The following is a 27,348-nucleotide window of genomic DNA, read 5'->3' as shown; positions in this document are numbered from 1 at the left end:
CCCTTCGAGCCTGCACCGCCATTCAGTACGATCATGGCTGATCATCCAACTCAGCACCCTGTACTTGCCTTCTCTCCATACCCCCTGATCCCTTTAGTCACAAGGGCCAAATCTAACTCCCTCTTAAATATAGCCAATGTACTGGCCTCAACTGTTCCCTGTGGCAGAGAATTCCACAGATTCACCACTTTCTGTGTGAAGAAGTTTTTCCTCATCTCGGTCCTTAAAGGCTTCCCCTTTATCCTCAAACTGTGACCCCTCGTTCTGGACTTCCCCAACATCGGGAACAATCTTCCTACATCTAGCCTGTCCAATCCCTTTAGAATTTTATACGTTTCAATAAGATCCCCCCTCAATCTTCTAAATTCCAGAGAGTATAAGCCTAGCCGATCCAGTCTTTCATCATATGAAAGCCCTGCCATCCCAGAAATCAATCTGGCGAACCTTCTTTGTACTTCCTCTATGGCAAGAATGTCTTTCCTCAGATTAGGGGACCAAAACTGCACACAATACTCTAGGTGTGGTCTCACTAAGGCCTTGTACAACTGCAGTAGTACCTCCCTGCTCCTGTACTCGAATCCTCTTGCTATGAATGCCAGCATACCATTTGCCTTTTTCACTGCCTGTTGTACCTGCATGCCCACTTTCAATAACTGGTGTACAATGACACCCAGGTCTCATTGCACCTTCCCTTTTCCTAATCAGCCACCATTCAGATAATAATCTGTTTTCCTGTTCTTGCCACCAAAGTGGATAACCTCACATTTATCCACATTAAATTTCATCTGCCATGAATTTGCCCACTCAACTAACCTATCCAAGTCACCCTGTATCCTCTTAGCATCCTCCTCACAGCTAACACTGTCGCCCAGCTTTGTGTCATCTGCATACTTGGAGATGCTGCATTTAATTCTCTCGTCTACGTCATTAATATATATTGTAAACAACTGGGGTCCCAGCACTGAGCCTTGCAGTACCTCACTAGTCACTGCCTGCCATTCTGAAAAGGTCCCGTTTATTCCCACTCTTTGCTTCCTGTCTGCCAACCAATTCTCTATCCACATCAATACCATACCCCCAATACCGTGTGCTTTAAGTTTGCACACTAACCTCCTGTGTGGGACCTTGTCAAAAGCCTTTTGAAAATCCAAATATACCACATCTGCTGGTTCTCCCCTATCCACACTACAAGTTACATCCTCAAAAAATTCTATGAGATTCGTCAGACATGATTTTCCTTTCACAAATCCATGCTGACTTCGTCTGATGATTTCACCGCTTTCCAAATGTGCTGTTATGACATCTTTGATAACTGACTCTAGCATTTTCCCCACCACCGATGTCAGGCTTACCGGTCTATAATTCCCCAGTTTCTCTCTCCCTCCTTTTTTAAAAAGCAGGGTTACATTAGCCACCCTCCAATCCTCAGGAACTAGTCCAGAATCTAAAGTTTTGAACAATTATCACTAATGCATCCACTATTTCTTGTGCTACTTCCCTATTTGCCAATGATGGCATTGGAATCCTATGGCAGAAAAACCTATGAAGGTACAATATTTATTAACCATTAACAATAGCAATTCAATTTTAATCTCAAGATACAGAACATAAATCCCAATGACTAAAGGCAATTCTCTATAAAAACAAAAGAACTACCTCCAGTGTATTAAATTCAATATTGTACTCACTGGTATAGGGAGGATGGCCAGGCATAAGCGAGGATAGAAAAGGATATTGCCAATCAAGAGCAAATGCAAATATATGAACAAATTTTACCTTTGTCATTGAAACGTCAGTTATAATCGATGCTTGCACCCAGCTGGAAGCCTGGGAAAAGTTTATTTGTCACATATGCCAGGAAAGCACTAGATACTTCCACAAGTTTTGTCTTGTCAGGTCAATGTAGATAATGAGATGATTAAGTAGAAGTGTTTAAAACATCTATACCTACCTGTTCATAAACCATGCATCTCTCCTTTTTTCCTTTCTACCTTTGCTGCAAATTCATCTACTGTTTTTCTGTTTGTGATCTGTAAGTCTGACTTCACTCTGACCAGAGTAGGGCTACAGTGTCCTGCAAAGTCACAGAATCCATATGTTGCTTCAAATTCTGTTGCCAGCTATTGAATGAAATTATTAGGCTTTAATTTTGTGTGTGATGGGCTAAGTATTTTTGATCTGAAGTTCCTTAATCAGCACTGATTAGATGTGTGGTAGATATCTGGAATGATAGCATTCATAGTCATTGTTTTAATTGACCTTATGTTATCTTGTACCTTTCTCTTGTTTACATCAGCCTTTATTATTAACCTCCTTTGCAGCCTGGGTTTGCGGAGTTAACTTCTTTTTGGTCCTCTGTTTTCCTGTTGCTTTTTTTTCTGGAGTTCATTGGATTGAGAGTGAGAGTAGTCTATAGGAATGCTATCATTCCTGGTTATCTACCACACATCTAATCAGTGCTGATTAAGGAACTTCAGATCAAAAATACTTAGCCCATCACACACAAAATTAAGATAGCAAGTTCTGATGTATGTGCAGCAATATTTGGGAAAAGAATCGGAGGCACCACAGAATGCTATCTTAATTCCAATAAGTATCTTCAGATCTTGCAATGTTATTATCCTTCAGAGTGAACATACTGTCGACAACATGAATAAATATGGAACATCCTATCATGACTACATGTTGGCCCTATTTTGATAATGATATCACAACCACTTTATTCTCAAATTCAGTAGATACAACACCTCAAGAAGTAGGTACACCTACTCAAGAACCAGGAACTATTTATGTTTATACAATTCTTGAAGATACCATGGGGGATTAGCCAACTCTGTCTTAAACAGCAAATTCTTAAGCAACATTGTGACCACACCTTTCCTAGTACTGCAGTCTGAAATAACTCTAAGCAGTTCCTTCTTCTTCACCAAATTGCTGATACCTCATTTTCACGTTCTGATCTGAAGCAGCCACTTGCTTTTAGCAACTTTGTTTGAAATGTTTTCCTGAAAATTTTTGGGTTCCCATTGCTCAGCTGATAGCTACTTCAACATTTCCCAAAAAAACCCACCTGAATTTGCAACCCCCCCAAATTTGCCTGCTAATGTGATTTACTTCATTTCAGCATGTTACAACATGAAGGCTTTTCACCTTTTAAGCTACATTTCCTGTGGTCTGTGAAATATAGCTTCTACATGTTGAAATGCAACTTTGCAAATTCTCAGTCTCTCTTTTTTCCCCTCAAATTGTTTTCAGTAACTAGCCCATTTGAGATGCATCTGTCTTCTTCTAGCTAGGGTTCTTGGTGCCTCCCAAGACCACCTAACCTGTGATCTGCTCAGACAGAGAGAGTCCATCCTGAAATGAGTGACCTTTGGTTCAAGGTTCAAATTTCAAAAAAACTCAATCACTCAGTCTAAGTGACTTGCTTCACTTGACTTCCATGATTATCGACACATTCTAAACATTAAAAGAAACAAATTGCGACTGTGAAATACACAACACTGTTGGAAGCATGAAAAAAATACTGTACTGGAAACACTCAGCTATTTAATATTATAATTGGACAACCTATCATACAAGCTCACCAGTTCTGCCACAGGCTGGAAAGGCTGGTTATCTGAAATGGTTGAATTCAGCATTTCAGGCTGAATAAACAAGATATTCTTTCTAGAGATTAATTTGGGCTCAAATTGCATGATTGGAAACAAGATATTCCTTCTAGAGATTACTTTGGGCTCAAAGTTCCATAATCTAGAGCTTTTTGCTTTTCAGTCTGTAACATACAAGGCCCTCTATAACTTACCTAGCACAGGAAAGATACTCAGCATTGAAATCGCTGCAAAATCTTCCAAATCCATCGCCATCAGAACCTCTATCAATTCTGTATTGCAATTAGTTATCTCCAATGACCACATTGCTTGTTTGCCCAAATAGAAGCCTTGCAAAGTAGGTGGATTGTTTATATTCTAAGAAGTCAAGAGATCTCCAAGTCAGAAATGAAACTATTCATGATGTTCTTGATTCATGAAAAAAATATAACTCTCTATTAACCTGAATCCCGGGCCATAGCATTTAAAAATGGGCATTTGGCATGACACTGAGAACCTTGAGTCTTTCATTTGGAGGCACATGGATACTCAACAAAAATGAAGCAGGGAATGCATTACTATACCTCCAAAACCACTCACGCATTCTATCAAGCACTTCTCGTCTTTCCTGCAGGCAGAGTCTCTAGGTCCCACCTTGGCTTCATCAGTCACCACAGGACCTACAGAACTGAAAAGGAAACAAACCATCCTGGGCCCTGAGAGACTGCCTAAGAAGTTACTTAAGTTACTGTTATTGGCTTTTTCCTGCTAGAGAAAATATGTTGCATGGTTTAATAACTACGTTATTAAATTAACACGTTATTATTAAAGTCTTATACTTCCTGTGACAAGGTCTCGGAAGGTTATTATAATATACTTGCGTGCATGCGCAAATATTTATCGAGCGTCATTGTAGCGTTATTTTATTAGTGCGGAGTATTATTAGATCATCGCTCCACCTTGCCACTGCCAGGTTGAGGATTCGATTTCTGCCTTCTGCGGGAGAGGTTAACTCCTGCGTTGTGGCGGCTTGGCGACACTGCAGAGTTTATGACGGGTGGTGCTCTACGTGCATTTCTTTTAATAGGAAGGCAGAGGCGTTGTGTGAGGAAGCATGGAGGCTTTCTGCAGCAAGGGTCACGGGGATGTCTTTTGGGTGAGGCTCCTTTCTGTTTTCCATCATTACTATTCCTTTATTCTGTAACGGTCGGTTAATACCCTCGAGACGGTTGCCGAAGTGACTAGCGGCGCCCTTTTCTTGCACGCCGTTTCCATCCTCAGGCTTTGTCGTCGGCTCGGCCTCGGCTCACTTGTCAGCTGTGGGACCAGCTGCGGAGGCTGCCGCCATCCCTGGGCCCCTGAACTCGAGCCAGGAGGGCCCGGTGGACACCACTTGCCGACTCATTTAAACTGGTGTTTGTCTGATGTAAGGGAACGAAATACGACCCATTTCCTGAAAACTGCTGGTAATTAGCACGAACCCGGTTCAATGAAAATGCTGTAATGGTACGCTGTGAAGATACATCCGTGAGTTGCTTACTCGATGGTGTCCGTGGGGGAATGCCTAGTCATTTGGGTGAACTCCTTGTAGGGGAGGGAAATTACAAAACGTCTGCTGATGGAGAATGGAAGCAGGGATTTCAAAATACGGTACTCAGCATCTTTGTTAAAACAGTACTCAGCAAAACCTTTCCTTATTCGTTTTAAATTGAGGTAATGAAAGACCTAAATCAGTCGCCCAGTTGTAAATCTTCAAGCCTGAATATCTGAGTCTAAAGCAGTGTGGAAGGTGTCAAAGTATAGAATCAGAAGGTCAGAAACTAGACGGTTGTGAAAAGGAAAGTAGTGTTTTAATGAAAGTACAGTATAAATGTAACACTGAAAATGGAGTGTGATTTGAAGAGGGGTGCGAATAGAGAAGGAATCAAGGAAGTGATTAAGAGCTTAAAGACGCAATGACTATAGATGTTGGAATCTGGAGCAACAAACAACCTGCTGCCAATAACTTATCAGGTCAAGTAGTATCTATGGGAAAGAGGAATTGACATGTTTGGTCAAAATCCTGCATCAAGATTCAGACCTTTGTAAGAGGTTACCTGCTCTGGTTGAAATGATAGAAGTAGAAGGACTTAATTCAAATTGAATAAGGACCTCACCATGTAGGCAGAGTTCTTCAGCTTTTCCCCATATATAATAATATGGTAAGACCCCATTTTATTGATAGTATCCTTTAATGTAAGTTATGGAAATGACAGGAAATTTCAGAGGTTCAGAGGACTGGGCACTTCCACGGAAAATGGATTGGAATATCATTTGCTTTTGGAATGTGGAAAATCACAGCAGCATTTTCTTTTAACAGAGAGGAAGAACAGGAAATGTGAACAATCAAGGAAATTGGCAATAGATGATGGTGCTATTTTAATAAAACATTTAGAATGGGGAGGGAATAGTAGGATGTTAACCTTGTGTAAGCAAATAAGCAGTTTAAGTTGGAATCATGCTCATACCTGTTCCTCTCCTGTATTTTATGTTCTATGTTAAGCTACAGATCCCTAAAAATGAATGCACATATACAAAAATATGAGACCGCAAAACACGGACAGAATTATGCCATTTGGCCCATCGAGTCTGCTCTGTCATTTCAGCATGGCTGGTTTATTTCCCTCAACCCCATTCCCCTGCCGTTTCCCCATAACCTTTGATGCCCTTACTAATCGAGCCTATCAATCTCTGCATTAAGTATACCCAATGACTTGGGCTCCACTGCCATCTGTGGCAATGAATTCCAATATGTGCTGTGCTTCAGTCACTAGCTACACTACAAGATTTAATGAAAGAATGTAAGAAGGATGGTGAGTGCATATTTACGGTTGTATTTATTTTCTTGGATGCTCTGATTGCTTTATTTGCTAACATTATATCATTACTATTTATTCCCATCTTGAACTGGATGTGTCTTTAATTATTTTGTTTGCCACCTTTTTCTATTTTCAGGGCAGGTGTTAGAAAATTGTACATCATATAGAAATGACCGAAGGAATAATTCTTTAACACCAAGTAGTAGATACGGCATTAGGTTTTGTTTTAGTGAGAAACTGATTTTTGCTTGCCAAGTGTATTGAAGAATATGTATTTGGTGGTTGTGCATTGTGTTAGAATGTAGACTTAGATCTAAAAGGAGCAAAGTCAAAAGACAGAATAATCTGCCTGCTTCTGTTCATGTGGCCTGGGGCAAGCTCTCAGTTTGAAATGGAGGATCTGAATTCAAAAATTCCCTCCAAACTTACCTCTGCTCCTTTTAATACAGTATTTTTGACGAAGTATTTGGTCATCTGCTCTCATAACTAAGTGACTCCATATATGATGCTGTTTGATATTGTTACTAGGTATGGTTTGCTACATTAAGGTATGCAAATTCAAATTATCTTTGGCTGCCTCTGCTAAATCCTGAACTTTTATCTTGCTCTGAAAATAATGGGCTTTCCCCAATGATTTCTCTCATTTTAGCCTTGATTCTCCCTGCCTTTTTAGTTTCTTTCTTATCTACCCTTGTGGTCTCGCTTGAGGGGAGATATAAGAAAAGCTGAAAGCAGAGATTGGGAATTGGCTATTAGAAAATTGTCTAACACTCATTTCTTCAACTCAGTTTCAATAAACTGCTGGTTGTGTAACTCTCACAAAATGCTGGAGGAACTCAGCAGGTCACGCAGCATCTATGAAAAGGAACAGAGTCGACGTTACAGGCTGAAACCCTTCGTCAAGATTGTGTATCTTGTGGTTTCTATTCTAGCTAGTATTGGAATCGGTTTCTTCTTCTTGGATGCTGTCGCCCATTTTCTTTCTTTTAAATCTGCTGTCATAACCCCGCTCCTCAAAAACCCATGTACTTCTCTGTCCTTACAAACTACTACCTAACCCCAACAAAACCTCCTTTATATTTTCCCAAGTCTTTGAATGCATTGTTTTAATCTCCTCACTTGCCTTGGCTCCAGATGTATTTCTCCTCTTGCAACAGCATTCAGAAATTACATCCTCCAGCTGTCACAGTATTTGGAGATTTGTTATAAAATCAAGGGTTTATTTGCACAACGTAATTTTTGTTGCTGACATTGTTTGCATTGTTCATTGCTTTATGCTGTTGTGTATAGAGCTAATGCATAGTACATTTGTGTAGTTTTCAGAAATATTATTACTTAATTGATAGTGTAGTGAACCACAGTATTTTGTCCCTTTAATTCTAGTAGCACTAAATATTGTCCACTTTTGTCATTTGGGCTCAGACAGGCTTACATTGGAGATTTAAAATTAAATATAAATCACATGACTGGATTTATTAAACCATAAAGTTTCAACTCTAATGGATTGTTGATGAGTTGTCAAAAATTGAATGACTTTTTGTCAAAAGAAATGAGATTCTTGGTGTGAAAAAAATAGTTCTGATAAAATGTTTGCTTGTGAAGATAACTGGTATTATAAGCCATACTGAAATTTCTGCAGATTATAATAGGCAAAGCTGTGACCTTTATTGGTCTGATGTGCTCCTTGGATTTGATCTTTTAACCTCATTATAGTTATTTGATCATTGTACAAGTAAATGAACGCTCACTGTATTGGTCACATGTTTACAGTTCATTATTCAGATTTGTACATTGGATCAATATTAGACCACTCAAGTCTTTGCTGCCATTTAATATGATCACGGCTGATCTTATTATAACCTCCTCTGTGTTTTTGTTAATCTTTTGGCCTTGTGCCTGTTAAGTGTCGACATTATTTACTGTTGACAATTTTCTCCCCCACTGTTTTGCTTTGTATTCCAAAAAATCGTGATCTTCCCAAAAAAAAACTTGACTTCTGGCTTAAGCAGTGGCTTAAATTGGTGATAGAATCTAGGGGGATTGTTGGGAATGTGGAGAGAATGGAATGGGATTAGCGTAAATGGGTCAGTATGGACTCAATGGATCTATTTCCATATATACAAGAAAATCTGAAGATGATGGAAATCCAAAGCAAAACACACAATACAGGAGGAATTCAGCAAGCCAGGAGGTGTCCATGGAAACATTCTGGGGGTTTCTGCTTGAAACATCAGCTGTTTACTCTTTTCCATCGATGCTGCCTGGCCTGGTGTGTTCCTCCAGCAATATAAGTGGGCCTCTTTCCATGGTGTATTACTCCACATCTATGTGTTCTCCCTTTGTTCTCAGTACTTGATATTATTTGGAAAAAAAAACACAGAATAATTGACAAAAATGAGATTTGCCTTTCACAAAACCATGTTGACTTTATTAGTTGGCTAATAAACTAATAATAATATAGCGAGCCAATTAATAATAATTAGTTGGCTCGCTATATTTCTCACAAAGTGATCTCTACTATGTGTTTAGTTACAGCTTCTGATCTTTCCTCTGTTAAACTAAAAGTCAAATGGTTTCCTGGATTTTGTCTCACCTTTGGAATAAAGGAGTTAAACTTGCTCTTTTCCTGTCTTAGAGCGTAGAACATAGAATAGTACAGCACAGTACAGGCCCTTCAGCCCACATTGTTGTGCCGACCTTCAAATCCTGCCTCCCATATAACCCCCCACCTTAAATTCCTCCATATACCTGTCCAGTAGTCTCTTAAACTTTACTCGTGTATCTGCCTCCACCACTGACTCAGGCAGTGCATTCCACGCACCAACCACTCTCTGAGTAAAAAATCTTCCTCTAATATCCCCCTTGAACTTCCCACCCCTTACCTTAAAGCCATGTCCTCTTGTATTGAGCAGTGGTGCCCTGGGGAAGAGGCGCTGGCTATCCACTCTATCTATTCCTCTTATTATCTTGTCTCCTTCTTGCCAAGGAGTAAAGCCCTAGCTCCCTTAATTTCTGATCATAATCCATACTCTCTAAACCAGGCAGCATCCTGGTAAATCTCCTCTGTACCCTTTCCAATGCTTCCATATCCTTCCTATAGTGAGGCGACCAGAACTGGACGCAGTACTCCAAGTGCGGCCTAACCAGAGTTTTATAGAGCTGCATCATTACCTCGTGACTCTTAGACTCTTAAACTCTATCCCTCGACTTATGAAAGCTAACACCCCATAAGCTTTCTTTACTACCCTATTTACCTGTGAGGCAACTTTCAGGGATTTGTGGACATGTACCCCCAGATCCCTCTGCTCCTCCACACTACCAAGTATCCTACCATTTACTTTGTACTCTGCCTTGGAGTTTGTCCTTCCAAAGTGTACCACCTCACACTTCTCCAGGTTAAACTCCTTCTGCCACTTCTCAGCCCACTTCTGCAACCTATCAATGTCTCTCTGCAATCTTCGACAATCCTCTACACTATCTACAACACCACCAACCTTTGTGTCATCTGCAAACCTGCCAACCCACCCTTCTACCCCCACATCCAGGTCGTTAATAAAAATCACGAAAAGTAGAGATCCCAGAGCCGATCCTTGTGGGACGCCACTAGTCACAACTCTCCAATCCGAATGTACTCCCTCCACCATGACCTTCTGCCTTCTGCAGGCAAGCCGATTCTGAATCCACCTGGCCAAACTTCCCTGGATCCAATGCCTTCTGACTTTCTGAATAAGCCTACTGTGTGGAACCTTGTCAAATGCCTTACTAAAATCCATATAGATCACATCCACTGCACTACCCTCATCTATATGCCTGGTCACCTCCTGAAAGAACTCTATCAGGCTTGTTAGACACGATCTGCCCTTCACAAAGCCATGCTGACTGTCCCTGATCAGATCATGATTCTCTGAATGCCCATAGATCCTTCCTCTAAAAATCTTTTCCAACAGCTTTTCCACCACAGATGTAAGGTTCACTGGTCTATAATTACCCGGACTATCCCTACTACCTTTTTTGAACAAGGGGACAACATTCGCCTCCCTCCAATCCTCCGGTACCATTCCCGTAGGACATAGAGATCCTAGCCAGAGGCTCAGCAATCTCTTTCCTCGCCTCGTGGAGCAGCCTGGGAAATATTCTGTCAGGCCCTGAGGAATTATCCATTCTAATGTATTTTAATAACTCCAACACCTCCTCTCCCTTAATATCAACATGCTCCAGAACATCAACCTCACTCATATTGTCCTCACCGTCATCAAGTTCCCTCTCATTGGTGAATACAGAAGAGAAGTATTCATTGAGGGCCTTGTTCACTTCCACAGCCTCCAGGCACATCTTCCCACCTTTATCTCTAATTGGTCCTATCTTCACTCCTGTCATCCTTTTGTTCTTCATATAATTGAATAATGCCTTGGGGTTTTCCTTCACCCTACTCGCCAAGGCCTTCTCATGCCCCCTTCTAATGGAACCTTATCTGAATCCAGGGAATGTTGGGTAAATTAAAACCAATGAACTAATTGTCTCAGTCATTGCTCCTTTTGAAATCCTAGGATGAAGTTCATCAGGATGAACCTCCAGTCCTGTTGAAGTGCCTTGGCTTGAAATGTCAACTGATTACTCTTTTCCATAGATGCTGCTTGGCCTGCTGAGTTCCTCTAGAATTTTGTGTGTGTTACTTGGATTTCCGGCACCTGCAGATTTTCTCATTGTTACGGTTTCAATTGTCTAAACTGCTACTATTGATAGCAACTTCTACGTTAAAGTATTCTTGCAGCAAGCTTATTCATTGTTCTGGTAATAGCTTTGCTACAATTGGAACTATTGTTGAGAAGATTAAAATTCTTCTGAAATACCACACTTTGATTTCGACTGAAAGTAGGGCTTGAGCATTGACATACTTGAGGAAAACAGAGTACAAAGGCAGTCTGTTATCATCTGTGGCATTGTGTGATCAGATGGATGGTTTGGACACAGTTTCTGAACTTCAACACTAGAATTCATCCTTTTATAGGATACAAACAGCAAATTTGTAGTAAATAAATTTATAACAATCCACTATTAGTGTTTAAAAAATAAATGTTTTGGTTGTTTTAAATGCAAAGAGTATTGCTTTAGTTTTGCAGTGAGATCTTGGTACTATAGATTGAGTACCCCTTATCTGAAGTGATTCTGGCTGGAACACACACAAAAAATGCTGGTGAACGCAGCAGGCCAGGCAGCATCTCTAGGAAGAGGTACAGTCAACGTTTCAGGTCGGGACCCTTCGTCAGGACTAACTGAAAGAAGAGGTAGTAAGAGATTTGAAAGGGGGAGGGGGAGATCGGAAATGACAGGAGAAGACAGGAGGGGAGGGGTGGATCTAAGAGCTGGAGAAGGGAGAGGATCATGGGACGGGAAGCTTGGGGAGAAAGAGAAGCGGGGAGGGGAGCCCAGAGGATGGAGAGCAGGCAAGGAGTTATAGTGAGAGGGACAGAGAGAAAAGAGAGCGATGGAAAAAAAAAAGGGGGGGAGAATATAAAATAAATAAAGGATGGGGTATGAAGGGGAGGAGGGGCATTAACGGAAGTTAGAGAAGTCAATATTCATGCCATCAGGTTAGAGGCTACCCAGACACAATATAAGGTGTTGTTTCTCTAACCTGAGTGTGGCTTCATCTCCAGTGGAGGAGGCCGTGGATAGACATATCAGAATGGGAATGGGACGTGGAATTAAAATGTGTGGCCACTGGGAGATCCTGCTTTCTCTGGCGGACAGAGCGTAGGTATTCAGCGAAATGATCTCCCAGCCTGCCTTGGGTCTCGCCAATATATAGAAGGCCGCACCGGGAGCACTGGACGCAGTACATCACCCCAGCCGACTCACAGGTGAAGTGTTGCCTCACCTGGAAGGACTGTCTGGGGCCCTGAATGGTGGTGAGGGAGGAAGTGTAAGGGCATGTGTAGCACTTGTTCCGCTTACAAGGGTAAATGCCGGGAGGGAGGTCGGTGGGAAGGGTTGGGAGGGACAAATGGACAAGGGAGTCGCGTAGGGAGCGATCTCTGCAGAAAGCGGGGGGGGGGAGGGAAAGATGTGCTTGGTGGTGGGATCCCGTTGGAGGTGGCAGAAGTTACAGAGAATTATATGTTGGACCCGGAGGCTGGTGGGGTGGTAGGGTAGGACAAGGGGAACCCTATTCCTAGTGGGGTGGCGGGAGGATGGAGTTAGAGCAGATGTGCGTGAAATGGGAGAGATGCGTTTGAGAGCAGAGTTGATGGTGGAGGAAGGGAAGCCTCTTTCTTTTAAAAAAAAAAAGGAAGACATCTCCTTCGTCCTGGAATAAAAAGCCTCATCCTGAGAGCAGATGCGGCGGAGACGGAGGAATTGCGAGAAATGTTTTGAATTTCAGATTTCAGATTTTTTTCCAGATTTTGGATTATTTGCATCTATATAACAAAATACCTTTGGGATGGGACTAGTGTCTAAACGCAAAATCGGTTTATATTATATACACAGCTTATATATAGTATATAGGTAGTTTTTTATAATTTTTTTAATAATTCTGTGCATGAAATAGTATATACTATTTCCTGACGAAGGGTCTCGGCCTGAAACGTCGACTGCACCTCTTCCTAGAGATGCTGCCTGGCCTGCTGCGTTCACCAGCAATTTTTATGTGTGTTGCTTGAATTTCCAGCATCTGCAGAATTCCTGTTGCTTGCACCTCTAGCTAAGCTGTTCTAGTAGAGTTCTAACAAGGGCATATATTTGACAAGGTGAAAATTGTCCAGTTATAACTTTTGCACAAAAATCAGAACATATCAAAATTGGCTAATTACTGCTTAACAAGTCTATTGTCTTAATAAGTCTATTATCTTTGATTAGCTAGGGACTGGAGGATGATTATTTCTTTTATTTATGTAGAGATACGGCATGGTAATAAGCCCTTGCAGACCAGGGATACCGTGCCGCTTGTGACCAATGAACTTACTAATGTACGTCTTTGGAATGTGGGAGGAAACCAGAGCACCTGGATGAAACCCACGCAGTTGTTAGCAGTATTTGCCATTAACCTAGTTATTAATACCCTTTGTGGGTTTGGACAGTATTACTTGGTTCAATCACAACCTTGTTTCATATGTGGACCAAAGAGGTTGAATTTCAGAAACAAGTCGAGAGTGATTGCTTTTAACATCCAGGCAATGGTTGACACAGTGTGGCATCGAACTTTCATATTAAAATTGAAGTCGATGGCCATCAGTGGAAAAATACTCAGATGGTTCAAGTTGTAGGTCATGTAAAAGAATATTGTTGCAGTGCAATCATCCTAGACCCGGGACATTAATGCATTATATCCTTTGGATGATGTCCTAGGCCTAGCCATCTTTATCTGTTTTATCATACCTTTACTTGCAATACTTCAGAAAACAAAGAAGTCCTTATCAAGGCACACTTCAAGCATGAGCAGTTAAGTAGTGCCTTTGAAGTGCCAGGCAGTGCCATCTCGAGGAGAGTCTAGCCACCTGTCTTTGATAATGGCATCACCTTCACCAAGACTCCACCATCATTATCCAGGAGTCACCAATGACCAGAACTCAAGTGGACTGGCCACATAAATACAGTGGTTACAGGAGTAGTTCACAGGCTGGGTGTCCTGTGACAAGTGACTTGCTTCCTGGCACACCAAATCCTTTCCTACGTCAAGGAGATTGTTTATAGTGGTGAAGTATGCTAGATTTCCATCTTTCTTTAAGAGTAGGGATTACAAATCTTTTAAGCGTAAACACTACCCAAGATGGAAAAAGCCTGTTGACTGGCACGTGGTCAATTATCCTAAACTTTCATTCTAGCTATTGCTGGCACACAGTGTTGTCATGTTTAGTGAATTCTGTACCGTGCTACCACATACAGAATGCACAAAAGTTACTTTCCCAGGCTAATCCTCTCCTGAGTCCTGATGCGGGATGTTGACCCAAAAAATTGACAATTCCTTTCCATCCTCAGATGCTGCTGAGTTCCTCCAGCAAATTGTTTTGTTTTTTTCATTTAGAGATACCGTGCAGAATAGGCCCTTCCAGCCATTTCAGCCGCACCACCCAGCAACCCTGATTTAACACCAACTTAATTATGGGACAATTTACAATGACTAATTAACCTACCCTGTGTGAAATTCTGCTGTGAGAGGGAACTGGAGAACCCGGGGAAAACCCACACATTCCATGGGGAGGACATTAAGACTCTTTACAGAGGATACCAGGTTTGAACTCTGTAGCACCCCTCAAATCTGACCATCTCCAAGAAGAACAGGCTTAGCTGGTGCATGGGAATGTTATCAATAGACACTATTACTACCTCTAACTGCCCGAACTCCCTACTCAAAAACATTGTGGGAGTATTTACACCGGAAAGGCTACATTGGGACAAGTATTCTCATCATCACCTTCACCAGAACAATTGAGTACGAGCAAAAAAATCCTGGTCTTGCCAATAATATCCTGACCTGGAAAATAATTTTCTAAAAAAAAAATTAATATTTTGATTTCCAGCATCTGCAGTTTTTCAATATCTCAGCTGGCAGCCCTCCTGCCTTTCTGGAGTTTGACTGTATACAATTTTTAGCTCACCTTGTGATGTCTGGTGCATCAATAAATTAGCTTTTTATTCTCTTCCACAGTACAAAAGGTATCTAATAGTGGCAATGGTATGCTTTGCAACTGTTAAGTAAGAAGTTCTTACAAAAGAAAAAATTAGAAGGTTGTAGTCCTCTGAAAGAGTAGCAAGGTAAGGAAGGTTGCAACGTGAACCAAAGACATCGAGGGTATCAGTTTGTGATGCTTATTTCAGGATGAAGATTGGAATGAGTAACATCAGGCAGGTTACACAGTATATTCTTTATCAATGTTGAGGGCAGTCCTTTAGACAACTTTATTGTCAGTGTTCCAACACCTTAATTATTGATTTTTTTTGGGTTAGTTTCTCACAACTACTATTATTTCTCACTTACACCAGCACCATTTCTCTAGGTTATTTTTCTATTCATGCATTTCCAATGAGAGGTTCAAATAATTAATTATTTTGCTTGCTGCTCAGTACAGTCTTTCTAAATTGAGTTTTGTGTTCTCGGATATCTTTTATTTCTGGGATCTAACTGAATATAGATTTCAATATATAGAATTGGGCTACTTAGTCTGATTCTCTTGAGGGGAAAATACACTATTTTATCAATATCTTATTCTTCCAACCTGTGTTTTTGTGCAAATGATTTAATGTATTTTTCCTTTACAAATCCTAATGAAGTTAGGGTTAGGGGTGATATTAATAAATATGACAGTGACTTGCGATTTATATATGTAGATCTGCTTTCTTTTCTTCTCCAGCAGCCAATATTATTCAGAGGTACAATTTCTTAGAAATATGTAAAATATTCTGTTTTGTTGGTGTGAATATAAAGAAGCAGTTGCATTCATTCCACAAAGGTGCTTTTGAATTGTTTTTACTTTTTAGAACATAATTTTCAGTTATAGAAGTTCATATCTTCACTTTATGTATTGCAGGATTCAAACAGAACATGGCATACAGATAATCCAGACTTTACACACTGCTTCCAGATAACCATCCTCGTCTGGATCCCTTGTATCTACATGTGGATTTGTTTTCCGTTCTACTTTCTTTACCTTCGTTATAATGATCAAGGTTATATTACAATGTCACTGCTCAATAAAATTAAAACGGTAAGAGTCATAACTATCCATACAGTGCTCATGGTCGTTTGTCATAGAGTAGTTGCTTTGTACATGGCCTGTTACATGCTTAACTAATTTCTTCTCATGAGGTAAGGGTAAGAATAACGAAATAAGAACATTAACTTCTTAGCAGCGTGAATTACTAGAATTACAAGTTCTGAGGCTTTTTAACTCATCTATTTATAGACTCCAAGGTGTTCACTTAGCTATTAAGGAATGCATGTCAATTATCTTATTTTGATAGTTTTTCCTTTTTATAAAGGTTCACTTTCTGATTTGTTATACAATCTCCATATAACATCCAGTAAACAAGGGGCAATCCTGTCATTGTGATTTAAAGCTGATTTATACTTATGCGTCAACTCCACGCCGTAACCTACGCAAGCGGCCTACGCGCATTGTGGGCATTTATACTTGTGCATTGGTGTGTCTGTGTCGCTCGGCAATTCGCGCACGTCACACATGCGCGCTCCCCTGCCCACGCAAGGCTTCATGGTCATGGTAGTCTCGGGCTAAACAAGGCGCAGTGTCTTTTTTCGTGCGAAATGTGTCCTCCTAATTTTGGAGGTCTGTAAAGCTTCATGGAAAGCATTGCAGCCAGAGTTCCTTCCCTGCCCTTCAGTCGTCCAATGCGAAGCTGTTGCGGCGTAGGATGACATGCATGCGATGCTACCAAGTGGACCAATCACAGTTGTTGCGTTCTGCGTTACCGCGACGCGCGGTTACATTTTGTTGGAGGTGCGCTTCGCGGCGACGCAGACCTTACGGCGACGCGTTGATGCAGAAGTATAAACCAGGCTTTATGCGTGAGTGCTTCTTATTTGGTTTATATTTCTGAAACTATTAGGGTTACCAGAGTTGCACGACAATTGAACTGTGGTCTTTGATTTACTTAACTTGAATCTGTCTTCACTGTGGAGTGAGCCACTAGCAGTGTGCCAGAGAGTGTCAGGGAGCAGGAGTGAGAGCCATTGCTATTACAAAGGGAAAAAGTCCTAGACAAACTGAAAGGTCTTAAGGTGGATAAGTCACCTGGACCAGATGGACTTCATCCCAGAGTCTTGAGAGAGTTGCTGAACAGATAACGGATGCATTGGTCACGATCTTTCAAGAATCACTCGATTCTGACAAGGTCTGGGGTTAACATATGAGTACTGGAAGATTGCAAATGTTACTCCACTCTTTAAGAAGAGAGAAAGGCAAAAGAAAGAAAATTATAGGCCAGTTAGCTTAAGCTCAGTTGGAGTCCATTATTAAGGTTGAGATTTCCAGGTACTTGGAGACTAATGATAAACTAAATCTAAGTTGGCATGGTTTCTGTAAAAGGAAATCTTGCTTGACAGATCTGTTAGTCCTTTGAGGAAGTAATAAGCAGGATGGACAACGGCGAGGCAGTGGATATCATTTACTTGGATTTTCAGAAGACACTTGATAAGGTGCCACACGTGAGGCTGCTTAACAAGATAAAATCCTATGGCGTTACAGGAAAGATACTGGCATGGATAGAGGAATGGCTGACAGGCAGGATACAGTGAGTGGGAATAATGGGGGGCTTTCACAGGTTGGCTGTTAGTGATTGGTGGTGTTCCTCGGGGGTCGGTATTGGGACCACTACATTTCATATTGTTTGTCAATGATTTGGGTAATGGAATTGATGGCTTTGTGGCAAAGTTTGCAGAAGATGCGAAGATAGGTGGAGGGGTAGGTAGTGCAGAGGAAGCAATGTGATTACAGCAGGACTTGGATAAATTGGAAGAATGGGCAAAAAAAGTGGCAGATGGAATACAGTGTTGGAAAATGTACAATAAAGCATTTTGGTAAAAAGAGCAATAGTGTAGACTATTCCTAAATGGAGAGATGGGGGTGGGGGATGGTTCAAACATCAGAAGTGCAGAGGGACTTAGGAGTACTCGTGCAAGACTCCTAGGAGATTAATATACAGGTCGAGTCTGTGTTAAAAAAGGCAAATGCAATGTTGGCATTTATTTCAAGGGGAATAGAATATATAAAAGTAAGGAGATAATGCTGAGGCATTATGAGACCCTAGTCAGGCCACACTTGGAATACTGTCAACAGTTTTGGGCCCCATATCTCAGAAAGGATGTGTTGTCATTGGAGAGAGTTCAGAGGAGGTTTGTGAGGTTGATTCTGGGACTGAAGGTGTTAACATATGAGGAGAGTTTGGCAGCTTTGAGCCTGTACTCACTGGAATTTAGAAGAATATGGTGGGGGATCTCATTGAAACCTACAAATGTTGAAAGGACTAGATAGGGTGGATGAGGAGGATATTTCCTCTGGTAGGGGTATCCAGAATTAGAGGGCAGAGCCTCAAAATTGAGGGGTGACCTTTTGGAACAGAAATAGGGAGGAATTTTTTTAGCCAGAGAGTAGTGAATCTGTGAAATGCTCTGCCACTGACTGTGGTGAAGGCCAAGTCTGTGGATATATTTATGGGAGAAGTTGATAGTTTCCTGATCGGTCAGGGCCTCAAAGGATAATGGCGAGAAGGCAGATGTACAGGGTTCAGTGGGATTTGGGAGCAGCCATGATGGAAAGGTGGAGTAGATTCAATGGATTGAATGCCTAATTCTATTCCTGTGTCTTACAGTCTTGTGCATCGTATGATTTTACCAGTTTTGGTGATATAGCATTATTTCTGCATGATGTAACACCTATATTTTAGAACATAGGACATTACCACACAGTGCATTCCATTCACCCCATGACGTTGTGCCGGCATTTTAACCTACTCTGAGATAAATCTAATCCTTCCCTCCTTTGTAGCCTTCCATTTTTCTATCATCCTTCTGACTATCTAAGTGTTTCTTAAATGTCCTTAATGTATTTGCCTCTACCAGCACCCACTGTAGTACATTCTGTACACCCACTACTCTGTTGTAAATAAAATACCTATGGACAACATCCCACCTATACTTTTCTCCAAATCTCCTATCAAATGGAACATTTCTGTCCTGAGAGTATAGACAAAATCTTCCTATAACTGTCAACATGGGAAATCAAGCACAACACTTTATTGGCTCCAAAAGTGCAAATAATTTATGTGGTACATGAAGATGTACGCTGAAAATGAAGTATAGCGCTGGCTTGTCTCGTAGTAACCAGATGGACCACAGTAATATGACAAGTCAGAAAATGTTTTGCTTAATAAAAACGAGGAAAGTGCTTTGCCAGGCTGTTTAAAATGTAGCTTTAATAGGGTGGATATGAAAACCTGATGCATGTAGAACATGTTTAAGAGATTTTGTTTTTCAAATTTCAACCATATTTTCCCTCAGCTGATGAATCAGCACTCCTCCATTTGGAATGACATCTGGAAGAACACACAATTGCATGGGCTTGGAATATATTTAGAAACATAGAAACATAGAAAATAGGTGCAGGAGTAGGCCATTCGGCCCTTCGAGCCTGCACCGCCATTTATTATGATCATGGCTGATCATCCAACTCAGAACCCCGCCCCAGCCTTCCCACCATACCCCCTGATCCCCGTAGCCACAAGGGCCATATCTAACTTCCTCTTAAATATAGCCAATGTATTGGCCTCAACTGCTTCCTGTGGCAGAGAATTCCACAGATTCACCACTCTCTGAGTGAAGAAGTTTTTCCTGATCTCTGTCCTAAAAGGCTTCCCCTTTATCCTCAAACTGTGACCCCTTGTTCTGGACTTCTCCAACATCGGGAACAATCTTCCTGCATCTAGCCTGTCCAATCCCTTTAGGATTTTATACGTTTCAATCAGATCCCCCCTCAATCTTCTAAATTCCAACGAGTACAAGCCCAGTTCATCCAGTCTTTCTTCATATGAAAGTCCTGCCATCCCAGGAATCAATCTGGTGAACCTTCTTTGTACTCCCTCTATGGCAAGGATGTCTTTCCTCAGATTAGGGGACCAAAACTGCACACAATATTCCAGGTGTGGTCTCACCAAGGCCTTGTACGACTGCAGTAGTACCTCCCTGCTCCTGTACTCAAATCCTCTCGCTATAAATGCCAGCATACCATTCGCCTTTTTCACCGCCTGCTGTACCTGCATGCCCACTTTCAATGACTGGTGTATAATGACACCCAGGTCTCGTTGCACCTCCCCTTTTCCTAATCGGCCACCATTCAGATAATAATCTGTTTTCCTATTTTTGCTACCAAAGTGGATAACTTCACATTTATCCATATTAAATTGCATCTGCCATGAATTTGCCCACTCACCCAACCTATCCAAGTCACCCTGCATCCTCTTAGCATCCTCCTCACAGCTAACACTGCCACCCAGCTTCGTGTCATCCGCAAACTTGGAGATGCTGCATTTAATTCCCTCATCCAAGTCATTAATATATATTGTAAACAACTGGGGTCCCAGCACTGAGCCTTGCGGTACCCCACTAGTCACCGCCTGCCATTCTGAAAAGGTCCCGTTTATTCCCACTCTTTGCTTCCTGTCTGCTAACCAATTCTCCATCCACATCAATACTTTACCCCCAATACCATGTGCTTTAAGTTTGCACACTAATCTCCTGTGTGGGACCTTGTCAAAAGCCTTTTGAAAATTTAGGTTGGGGGACTTTGGTAGCTTGATTATGCCTCCACTGATTGAGCTGGAATACTCTTGAAAGACTTATTGCCATGATGATTGTACAGTAGGTGCTGAGTAAACTAATAGTGCAGATAAGCCTACTGGACCACCTCTTTAGTGATCCATCTGTGGCAGATATATTTGACTGTAATGACAATAGAAGAAATGACCTTGATTTCCAGCAGGAAAATACTCCGTTTTGTTGTGGCTTTACTATTGCCTTAGATAGGATAAACTCAATGGAATTGTACTCCAGTATAATCTTGTGATTTGGGATGGTCCCATTCTTACCATTGTTGTGAAGCTGGAGCTCAACCCTGGCTCAAAGGAGAGAGCAAAATGAAAGGTCAAAAGCAGCATTGAGAATACTTGAAAATAAAGTGCAACCCAGCAATTCTGTAGTACATTATTGTGCAAGGCATAGCCGAGTAATCTCGCAATCCAAAGATTAGATCAACGCTGCTAATCCTGCCACATCTTCTCATGTGGCAGTGCTTAAATAAATGACCAGTTTATTTGAAGCCATTGAGGAGATGATGTGCTTCGATCTAAGGTCCTGCTGGATTCAGGATGGTGCTGGTGAATCATGGTGATGTGTTGCAGGTTGCTTATAAAACTTCTAAATGTATTCCTGAATTCCTGTCGCTACAATCTGCAGCCTGTAATTTTCTTTTAAGATTATTATCAATATCATTAGTTTTCTGCTTTTTGTATTTGCAGTATTTGTATTTGCAGTGGTTGCTGTCTGCCCTTTTGGGTATGGTCTTCCATTGATTTTATTGTTTCTTGTATTTGCTGTAATCTGCCCACAAGAAAACACCTCTGTTGTATATGATGACACATACATGTACTCTGATAATAAGTTTACTTTGAACTTTGTGATTTGCATTTATGACTAGTGCCATGAATATTTTATTACATTTTTTGGTTCACCATCTATAGAAACCTTTGCTTGTGTTGTGGCAAGTGGATATTAAGATAACCTGGAATAAACTTAAATCTAATGCAGTGCATTTTTTGTTTTGCAGGCTTTGGGGTTCGCATTATGGATCATCTGCTGGGCAGACCTTTTCTATGCTTTCTGGGAAAGAAGTAATGGATTTGGGCGAGCTCCTGTTTTCATTGTGAGCCCTGCAGTGCTTGGGGTTACAATGGTAATTATCTTGTTTCTGGATTAAGTTGAAAGAATATTGATTAACTTTTATTTCCATTATTTTTGTGCTTCAATAATTGATTTATTTCCTCATCAGTAGTAGAATTGATGATCTTGTGACTTGTTACCACTCCATGGTTGCTGATTGCATGTAAGATCCAAATAGTGATGTACCTCATATAGTTGATCTGAATGCTTTTCATCTTCCCTTTTCAAAAAGGATGCATTTGGTGAGAACGGAGTTAGGAGTGATTGGATAAAGCTAAGCCTTTTGACTATATTGTTGTAAATTATTTGAGTTGTGTGCAATTAAATTATACTTAATAATCTTAGCTCTTTTTTTGTGTTTATTACTTTCCGGTGCTGCAGTCAGGGTGTAATATAAAAAGTCTGATTCCTGTTGTTTCGATGGTTGCCAATATGACCTCTCTGTGTAAAATAGGGAGCTACAAACCTTTTAACAATGTTAATTAGGAAAGTAGTGGAATATATAAGAAAGGATCCAGCACCCTTGGGATTTTGGTGCTGGGTGAGCATATTTTCCAGACTGTTGGATGTTACTCGGTATTAATATTCACACCTTAGTTTTGCTCTTTTTTTTTACATGTTGCACAATAATATCATTTGCGATCCCTTTCACGTTTATTTGAAGGTGAAAGCCTCTTCTGTATTTTTTCTGTTCGCTACAGAAACAGCCTTTCTATTGGGTGGCTCTTATCCTGCACCCTGTTTATATATAAAAAAAATTAATTGAAAATATTTTGCTGCTTTCAACTTAACCCATATAAATTCTTCACTTTTCACCTCTATGGCCAAGATGAGTGAAGGATGTTTGTCTGTAATTTAAAATTTTTCATTTCAAATCATCTTCATCCCAATTCTTGTATTTTTTTTCAATCCTACGCAGAGCTTGGCTTTTCAAGATCTTTAACTTCTAAGGGCAGATCTCTACTCCAATCACCTTTTTTTTAATAGAGTAATTGTTTGTTATTTTTGTTAGATCATATGTTAGTAAAACAGCATGGCTGTTTTTGTGCTTATAATACACCCAGATTTAATATTTTTGACTGATAGTATCACTTTGAGTAATGAGGTTTTTAAGCTTGATGTATAAAATTATTGTATTTTGAATTATTAAGGCACGCTAATACCATTTTTTTTCTTTTAGTTGGTTGCTGTTTTCCTTGTACAGTATGAAAGGCTAAAGGGTTTGCGATCCTCTGCTATTCTTTTTCTCTTTTGGCTGCTTACATTGGTGTGTGCTATACCAAAACTGAGGTCAAATATAATGGCTTCTATATACCAGGTAGGAGTATTTACATTATTTTGTGTTTTTCAGGTAGTTTTTATGTAGAGCATTTAATACTGATATGTCTAGTTTGAAATTTGTTCTTGTATCTGGTTCTGACTTCTCATTCCTAAGTTCTGTGGTGTATCTCCTTTGATACTTTATCCTTTCAGCACCCTCCCTGTAAATGGGTGCCAGCTGAGTATTTGATAGGGGCAGACTTGCTGGCTTGACCATTCTGTCTTCAGTCAGTGAATTTTGCTGAAGTTTTTATGTGCATTGACTTCTAATCTTTGGAGATGGAAAACTTGATATGAACCAAGAATTGAACCTGGTGCCAGTTAGTCTCATTTCCAAGCCATATATTTTCAATCCATAATTATTGCATGGATTGCTATATTTGACGTCAGATTATCTTTTTATGATAAGGAAGTTCAGTTAATTGCCTTTGTGGTCAATGTGATTGTATAGCAAAAAAAAATGTTTTGTAATCCAAATACATTTATTCCAAGTATGTTTGCTGCTGATCCTCAGATATCTTGTCTCTGTTTTAATTAATTTACAACATAGGATTACACTGGTCATTTAGAGCAAAGTTCATAAATTTCATCCATTGTATAATGGAACCAACTATGGGAACTTTGTAGTTTTTGTACTTGGCACCTTTTTTCAGAAGTTGAGTTATGTGCATTTGTGTCTGCATTACTTTTGGGTAAATGACTATGATTTTCATATTTTAGAAGATGAAAAGAAACATTTGCTATTTAATACATTTGATACCACACCACTTCAATTACCAGTAAATTTTGTGGCCAGTGAAGGACGCTACTTTCAAAGTTTGGTAGCTTTTGAGAATTGTTCAAAAAAATGATAGCAAATCATTTTGTGGCATAATAGTGACTAAGCTGTTCGGAAACTTGGGATTGTTGGCTTAGACACCTCGATAACTCTCAGCTGCTCAAAATGGAGCCATAACTCTTTTATGACACTCAATTAATGTCATCGTCAAAGATGACCCTGCCAGTAATGCATGTTTCCCGTAAAACTGTGCTGGAGCAGGTTGGAGTTTCTGAAGTGATGTTTGAACTTAGAGCTTTTCCGAAATGGAGGTACAATTATTGCTAATGGAATTACTGTTGATAGCTGGTGGTTTATGTTTGAGTTTCTCACTGTCGTAAACTCTGCTCAGGTAGCTTTCAAGAGCACTAACAACTCTTCACCTGATTCAAATGGTTATATTTTACTAGTCAACTGGGAAACAGTGATTATGGGCTATGTGACATGAGTTCAGGGATATTAATTTATACCAAGCCAATTGATGTTCAGCTGATGTAGTTAACCAGAATTTATTTAATATTAATTTGGACCAGAGCCTGGCATGTACTACTGCTTGTATGTGCTTTCCTTCACCTCTGCCTGCTACCTCCAGCCCCACTTTCCTCTAGTGTACTGATTCTGTAAAATATTTGGCTTTTAATTCAAATGACTTTGCCTCCTTGGTTATTTGGTGCTTTGTGCTTCTTGCTGTTCACTTTTTGTTTTGCACCTTCATCTCTATTTTTAGGATATTAAGGATTTCCATCTCTTACTACTGGCTCCATGTTGACTTTAAAATATCGTCCATTTGTTCCAAACATACTTTTCTTCACTTTTCTGCACTTTACCTTTTTAATATGTCTGTTCCCTTGTTCTATTAGGCTTTTTTTTTCTGCCCCTGCCTTACCATTGTGTGCATACTTGTACAATAGAGTTACTATGTAACTGGAAGTTGTTCAGTAAAGATGTCAGGCAAAAAATACCACATGGTAAAAGAGGTGCATATAGAGAAAACCCATTTGAGATTAGTTTCAGATACAATGCTTATGGTTTAACATTGTAGGGGATTTTCCTGACCCCAGAAATCATCATGGCTTTATTGTTGAAATTATTTAAGTTGTGCAACTTCTGTATTCCTTTATCACGTTACAGTTAAGATTTGTTTTGGCCGTATGTAAAATGTAACTCTTACATAGGTAAAATGGTACATTTTATTCCTATAAACCTAGACATTTTAAAGGGATGCATTGGAACAACAGGGTACAATGGGCCAATAATTGGCATTTCAGCAACACCCAAAATGTCGGAGGAACTCACTAGGTCAGCCAGCATCTGTAGAGGGGAATAAACAGTCGACATTTTGGGCCAAGATCCTTCATTAGAACATCAATTGGCATTATAGTGGCATCAAACCAGGCAAACAGAGTATTGTGATTAACTCTTACGGCAACCAATGCTGTTCTCTCATGAAAGTGTTCAGGAAGTTATTTGCAGTCTACTGGCACAGCATGTGGGAGATGACCTTTACTTTGGGGAGCTTGGGTTCATTGACAGAACTGATGAAAGCATGGTTGTTAGGTGTGGTGGAAAGACGATTGGATTGTTGATGAGAGCAGGTTCAAGTTCCTGGGGTGTCAACATCTCTGAAGATGCATCCTGGGCCCAACATATTGATGCAATTACAAAGAAGGCACGACAGCAGTTATATTTTATAAGGAGTTTGAGGGGATTTGTTATGTCAGCAAAAATTGGAGCCCATTTCTGCAGGTGTATCGTGGAGAGCATTCTAACTGGTTGCCACACCATCTGGCATGGGGGCGGGGATGGGCTACTGCACAGAATCGTAATAAGCTGCAGAGAGTTGCAAACTCAACCAGCTCTATCATGGACACTAGTGTGGTAAACCATGTATATATGTTGTAACTCGGTTACCTGTCTGGACACACCCCTCTGCTAATTGTCCCTGTGGCTCCTTCCACAGAGTCCTGTATAAAGGTGTTCGCCTTGCCCCTCCCCCTCAGTCCGGGGGCAGACACTCACTGTGGAGGTCGTATCGTACAGCGAATAAAAGCCTTTCAGTATTTTACCAAACCTCAGTCTTTTGGAGTAATTGAAGTTGCTTCAATTTTATTCGCTGTACAATACGACCTCCACAGTGAGTGTCTGCCCCCGGACTGAGGGGGAAGGGCAAGGCGAACACCTTTATACAGGATTCTGTGGGAGGAGCTACAGGGGCAGTCAGCAGAGGGGTGTGTCCAGACAGGTAACCGAGTTACAACATATATACATGGTTTACCACAACTAGCCTCCCCGACATCGAGGACATGTTCAAAAGGTGATGCCTCAAAAAGAGGCATCCATCATTAAGGGCCCCAAGCACACAGAATATGCCCTCTTCTCAATGATATCTTTCGACACATTCAAGGTGGAGATGCAAGAGCCTGAAGACGTGCACTCAAATTTTCAGGAACAGCTTCTTCCCCTCTCCCATCAGATTTCTGAGTGGACAGTGAGCTAAAACATGAACACTACCTTACTTTTTTTTTGCTCTCATTTCACATATATATATATATAATGTAGAATAAAATGCGTGTGTATAAAAAAAAATGGGTGTATCTATAAAAATATTAAAAGTGTGAAATGAGAGTAAAAAAAGTGTGCATATATATGTGTGTGTGTACGCGCGCTCTCTCTGGTGCGTGCTCTCTCTCTCTCCCTCTCCCTCTCACACACACTATGTACAAGTACCGTGCAAAAGTCTTGGGAGCACATTTATAGCTAGGGTGCTTAAGACTTTTGCACAGTTGTGTGTGTTTATTGTAATTCATAGTCTTTTTATGTATTGCAATATACTGGTGCTGTAAAACAACGTATTTCACGACATATGCAAATGTTATTAAACTGCATTATGAATTCTGAGTAAGTAGAGTGTGTTTGGAGGATGAGCATAATCTTATTCAACAATCTGCTGGAGGAACTTGGCAGATCAAGTCATATATGTGGGGAGAAAGGAATCACAGATGTGTTTGGTCAAAACCATGTAATTTTATAGCAGGAAGAACAAGGAGTGCCCAGTGATGATTGTCTCCTTGGCAATTTTGTCCAAGTTGCATTAAAATCATATCATCATCTGTGATCCAGATGCAAAGGTCACTTGTAATAGGAAGTACAAATTTTCTAAGTGGAGCAATTTGCTTGGGAGCTGTTACAATTTAATAATTTAAAAAAAACAGGCAGAAACTTTATTTAAACAGACCAGATTTAATGACAAACTTTGTGATTTTGAATTACTTTTGTCCATTAAATGTATTACGTGTTCATAATATGAATAAAACTTCT

General features: G+C 40.4%; 2 protein-coding genes across 4 annotated transcripts in view; one reads left to right on the top strand and one right to left on the bottom strand.

The window, feature by feature from the left end:
* Window positions 1–4,439, bottom strand: part of cep20 (centrosomal protein 20) — a 40,137-nt gene extending 35,698 nt beyond the window's left edge. Inside the window, exon 1 of the mRNA XM_072268816.1 lies at window positions 4,175–4,439. Within this exon, the coding sequence (XP_072124917.1) occupies window positions 4,175–4,298 (124 nt within the window). The 5' untranslated portion in view covers window positions 4,299–4,439. The remainder of the gene's footprint in view (window positions 1–4,174) is intronic.
* An 87-nt stretch (window positions 4,440–4,526) lies between these two features.
* Window positions 4,527–27,348, top strand: part of abcc1 (ATP binding cassette subfamily C member 1 (ABCC1 blood group)) — a 112,703-nt gene continuing 89,881 nt past the window's right edge. For 2 of the 3 annotated variants that reach the window (XM_072268813.1, XM_072268812.1), the window contains exons 1-4: window positions 4,527–4,746; window positions 15,976–16,152; window positions 21,781–21,906; window positions 23,074–23,211. In XM_072268813.1, the coding sequence (XP_072124914.1) occupies window positions 4,705–4,746; window positions 15,976–16,152; window positions 21,781–21,906; window positions 23,074–23,211 (483 nt within the window). In that variant the 5' untranslated portion in view covers window positions 4,527–4,704. The remainder of the gene's footprint in view (window positions 4,747–15,975; window positions 16,153–21,780; window positions 21,907–23,073; window positions 23,212–27,348) is intronic. The other variant, XM_072268815.1, reaches the window with a different exon arrangement.

The sequence above is a fragment of the Mobula birostris genome, chromosome 9 (genome assembly GCF_030028105.1).
Source record: "Mobula birostris isolate sMobBir1 chromosome 9, sMobBir1.hap1, whole genome shotgun sequence".
In the NCBI taxonomy this organism is placed as follows: Eukaryota; Metazoa; Chordata; class Chondrichthyes; order Myliobatiformes; family Myliobatidae; genus Mobula; species Mobula birostris.
This window is presented reverse-complemented; position numbering and strand designations above follow the sequence as displayed.